The sequence below is a fragment of the Copadichromis virginalis genome, linkage group LG18, assembly GCF_057382275.1.
Source record: "Copadichromis virginalis isolate Kocher_CV1m ecotype Utaka linkage group LG18, C_Virginalis_male_GT1.1, whole genome shotgun sequence".
Lineage (NCBI taxonomy): Eukaryota > Metazoa > Chordata > Actinopteri > Cichliformes > Cichlidae > Copadichromis > Copadichromis virginalis.
In genome coordinates this window covers 36,098,489-36,103,185 of record NC_140635.1, presented here as the reverse complement: position 1 = coordinate 36,103,185, position 4,697 = coordinate 36,098,489, and the positions used below count along the sequence as shown (strand labels likewise).

Genomic DNA, 4,697 nt, shown 5'->3' with positions numbered 1-4,697 from the left:
TCTTGCTCGTCTCTTGGATGCTCACCTCTTCTTCACCTGTTCCTTTCACCAAACTGCTGCACTCTCGTTCTCTGCTCTCGCCTCCTCTTCTGGTTATAATTAGAATGCAGTCAGCATGTGCCAAACAAACTCCCCCCAAATCGATCATGTTTGATATGATGATGACGTTTTTAACATCTTATTTATGCACTTGTTGGGTGGGAAAGAGTAAACAAAGATGGGGCATAGAAGCAGAACTGATACGTGTGGAGGGACAGTAACTGTGTGTGTGTGTATGTGTAAGCATTTAAACACTGCAGAGAGTCAAATTAACAGTAACACTATTTTGTCTAAGTCCGCCATTGTAGAAATTCATTTCACCGAAACAATAACATGGCGCACAATGTGACAATAAACGTATAAAACACAAATTCTTACCTAGCAGGAGAATAAATAATCAGTATTTTAAGGCTACTGCATGTATAGATGTCACTGCTGGCTCACATAAGCTAGCTCTGAGACCCGCCAGAGTTTACGCCACAGTTGACTGTCGCGAAAGAGTCGTAAATCACCGGCATTGTAAAACTTACGGTGTGTTCACACCGAACGCGATGGACGCGAATAAAACGCCCCAAACGCCCCTAATTTGACGCGTGTACATTCGCGTCTCAACGCGTGTCCAAGAAAAATCCATCGCGCGTCAAAATATCATATTTTGACGCGCGTGAACCGGAAATGTGGGAGGAATGTGGGAGGGAGTTGTGCCAGACCGGTATCTTTGCAAGATGGCAGCTATCGAGCTAGCGCTTGAAGAGAGAGTCTCCCTTCTCTATGTACTGTGGAGAGCAGAGCAGCAGCGTAAAAGACGTCCTCGCCGTACCTGGGTCCATCAGGTCCTCCAGAGGCATGAGCAGTTTGGTGAGTTTCACCACTTGCTCCAGGAGCTGCGCCTGGATGACGGCCGATTCCAGCGCTATCACCGTCGGCCAGTTTGAGGACCTGCTTTCCCTCGTCGGTCCCAGCATCGCCCGCCTAGACACCAACTACAGACGCTCAATCCCACCTGCAGAGCGCCTGTCCGTCTGCCTGAGGTTAGTAAAACTATTTAATACGGTAGTCCTTTATTGATATCTGTGCTAATATGCTAATCCATCCAGTTATACACTGCTAACATGGATGTGCTATGCTAACAGTGAATGCTGTCGGTGTTTACTGAAAGCAAACTGTGGTACAGAGACGACTCTTTATAATATTTCTAGTGATACTCAGAAGCTCTCATCAAGTCCCGATTTAATTCGATTTATGCTGTTATCAGTGTTTGCATGATAGCATGGCTGTGGTGTCACATCAATGTATGCGCTCGGTGTTTGCTGATATCAAACTGTAGCATTAGGACCACTGAGTTAACCTTTGTAGTGATACTCACTCCTTTTTATTTAGACCTGGTTTAATTCTGGGATAGTTGAATATTTGTATATAATCCCTGCAGCTGTCAGACTCTATAGCAGGGGTCACAGCCTTTATTAAAACAGAGTTAGATAAAACTGTGAACAGTTTGGTTCATCTCTAGTTACATGGTTCTATCTTGATAAGCTGTCTTATCACAGATTAATTTTTCAAAAATATTAATAAGCAAGGAAAGGGCTACATGTCAACACACAACTCTTTATTTCTATTAATGTCTTACTTCATTCCTACCTGATTGACATGTTTAGGAATTATGAGTGATTGGCTCACTGTCGTTGTGAAAGTTGCTACCAATCAAATTATGATATGTTAAAGTTAAAACAAAACACAACTGTTTTAGATATTATCTAATATACATTTTGTAATTATCCTTATAATTACAAAATGTTTTATGTAAGATTTAAGTTTTGTGATTTAAATCTGACATCACAAAAGTATTTTGGAATTTGAATAATGTATTTTGTAACTGCAGTACACATAATACTGATTTTGAACAATTTTGTCCAGGTTCCTTGTCACCGGGGACTCCTTCAGGACCATCGCGTTCAGTTTCAGAGTCTGTGTGTCCACGGTGAGCCAGATCACCCCCCAGGCAGCGACGTCCATCTGGGACTGTCTAGTGGACGACTTCATGGCTGTGCCTTCACCTGGAGACTGGCGGTCCATCACAGAGGGATTCCAGGAGCGCTGGAACTTTCCTCTGTGCTGTGCAGCTCTGGATGGGAAGCACATCCAGACAAAGGCACCCCATATATCATATAGGAGACACACACATTGATATACACTAAATATTCATTTCATTTCTTTTTTGTGGTGCCCAAATTGATGCACCTGCTTGATTTTGTTTAAACAATTATTGCACACTTTCTGTAAATCCAGTAAACTTCTTTTCACTTCTCAAATATCACTGTGTGTGTCTCCTGTATGATATTTAACTGACATTTTTTATTGTAACAACCAACAATTTATACAGGAAAATAATGTCTATTAACAAGGTTGCCCAAACTTCTGCATCCCACTGTATCAGTATATTTTGTCATTAGTATAATATGAAATAAATTCTACATGTGTCAAGTCGTGTGCCAACATTTGCTGTGTAGTAGAACTGAGACATTAGTCATTATAAACATTTATTTGAAATAATATTAAAAGTCTCAAACAGAAAAACATTAAACATAAATATATAAAATATAAGAATTTACAGAGAGACAGGAATAAAAAGGACCAGCTGCTCTCCAGAGCAGGAACAAGGCTGAGGAGGAAATGCTCCATTGGAGACTGGTGTGGCCTCTTCAGGGACTCCAGGATGGCCAGCTCCACCGCCGATGGACCGTCCTGGGACCCGTCCCTCATCTGCCTCGGAGCCGTCCTCCTCTGTGGGCCTGTAAAACAGCACAAAACACAAAGAAATGAGAAGGCTGCTACTAGATTTTAATTTCAACATTGAAGAAAAAAAAAAAACAATAACAGGATATAATCAGATTGGTTGTAGATATTTAGTAAAAGGGAATCCCACCGACTAAAAAGGTATCAGTGCTTGCTGTACATATCTGTGGGTGCAGCAGCAGGAGCTCAGGGACTGGGGATGCTCTGCTGCAGAATCAGTTGGTTCTATCAATACAGTATTAAATGTTAACAGGTTGGATATAATAATCGTAGAGTAGACAGTGGTCCCTCATTTATTGCAGGGGTTCTCAGAATAACTAGCCCCTGGTCACAGTTCTCACAATTGATTCTCAAAGTGCAAACCTTTGTAGATTGCAAAACGTAAAAGTATTATTATGCCGTGTTTTGTCTTCATCTGCGCGCCACTTTCGTGCGCCTTTTTCCCTCACGGTGCAGGTGTCTATTTCCGAATGAGGCTCATAGTTATGGGTGTTTTTGTGCTGTTTTTTCTATTGGACGCGATGGTTATCAAAACCAAACGTGATAAATTTGGCAAGCGCAGGAGATTTGTCAATCAGGCTGCAGAATGCAATGCTGTACTGTGCAATAAAAAATCAGCGAAAAAGCAAAGCAGTGACGGATGAACAGCGGGACCACTGTGTGCTGTTTATTAATAAACAATAAAATATATTCCTAAATGATAACATGCATAAAAGCAGAACGGTATTTGTACGTCAGTGGGAAAATAGCGGTGGCTTGCTAGCTTTTGTGCGGCTTCCCCGGGTCAGTGAAAACTTTCAAAAGAGAAATGAATGAACTTACCAGGTTGCCCGATCTCTTCACATATCTTCCTCCAAGCTCGGTCCTTTTTATTCCTGTCTCGGTACTGAAAGCAGCTGGTGTTGTACAGCTCCGAGTTGTTTGCTACCGCATTGATTAGCCTTCCCCTCCATTGAAGTATGAAAGGCTTTGGCTGGATCTGCCCCTTTGACCTAGGTAACAGCCACGTCACCAGGCTCCTGATTGGTTGTCGCGGCGCGATTTGACGCTGGAGTTCAGATTTTTCCAACTCGAGCGGTAGACGCGAAACGCGCGTATGCACAAAATGCAACACAAAAACTCACGCGCGTGGTTTTATTCGCGAGTCAAACGCGCCAGACGCGCTACACTGACGCGCGTTTCACGCGTTTTGGCGTTTTCGCGACGCAAATCTGCTTCCGAATTTTCGCGGGACCCGCAATCGCGCGTCATCGCGCCTTTCCATTGACTTTACATGTAAACCTGACGCTCTATTCGCGTCCATCGCGTTCGGTGTGAACACACCGTTAAAATGATTCCAGGGCATGTTATAAAACACCCAATAGATGTGCTGGATATTAAACGGTATCAAACGACTAAATGAACACAGGGTTGGTTACAATTACATGCTCACGTCGTCACATTGAGAGTTTATTCATTAATCATCAGAGTTCAACAATGTTACATCCAGTTGAAAACAGCTTCACTAACGCCAGCAAAACAGGCTAACAGTATATAAGAGCACAAAAACAGCCGTGCTTATCAACAGCTCGACATATCCTCAACAACTCACCTCAGTATGTGTAACCCGTTCATGTGTTACGCCTGTTGTTCTTGCGTTGTGTTCTGGCGTGAAAGTAAGAGGCAGGAGACAGTACTGGGTCTTTGGCTCTTTACTGCACATCTGCAACACAGAAACATGTGTCTGATCTGTGTGTGTCACGCGACTGCCAGTACACCTCTCCTCCGGCCATGTTGAAAGCAGCTGTGTCTGCAGCTTCATTAACACTACAATAATATAATGAATCAAATACAACAAATTGTTTTAAAACATTAACTTAAGCTCT

At 42.7% G+C, this 4,697-nt stretch overlaps 1 protein-coding gene across 1 annotated transcript; it reads left to right on the top strand.

Moving 5' to 3' along the window:
• Positions 1 to 574: 574 nt before the first annotated feature.
• On the top strand, positions 575 to 2,956 carry LOC146688413 (uncharacterized). Its single transcript, XM_085438978.1, has 2 exons — positions 575 to 1,070; positions 1,954 to 2,956. The coding sequence occupies exons 1-2, from the start codon at positions 811 to 813 to the stop codon at positions 2,222 to 2,224; spliced, it is 531 nt and encodes a 176-aa protein (XP_085295104.1). The 5' UTR covers positions 575 to 810; the 3' UTR covers positions 2,225 to 2,956.
• The last annotated feature ends 1,741 nt before the right edge of the window (positions 2,957 to 4,697 follow it).

Excerpts from the sequence above, each read along its gene's own strand:
- LOC146688413 (XM_085438978.1), top strand. The coding sequence starts at position 811 with ATGTACTGTGGAGAGCAGAGCAGCAGCGTAAAAGACGTCCTCGCCGTA. Across the intron at positions 1,071-1,953 it reads CGCCTGTCCGTCTGCCTGAG|GTTCCTTGTCACCGGGGACT; the intron begins GTTAGTAAAACT and ends AATTTTGTCCAG.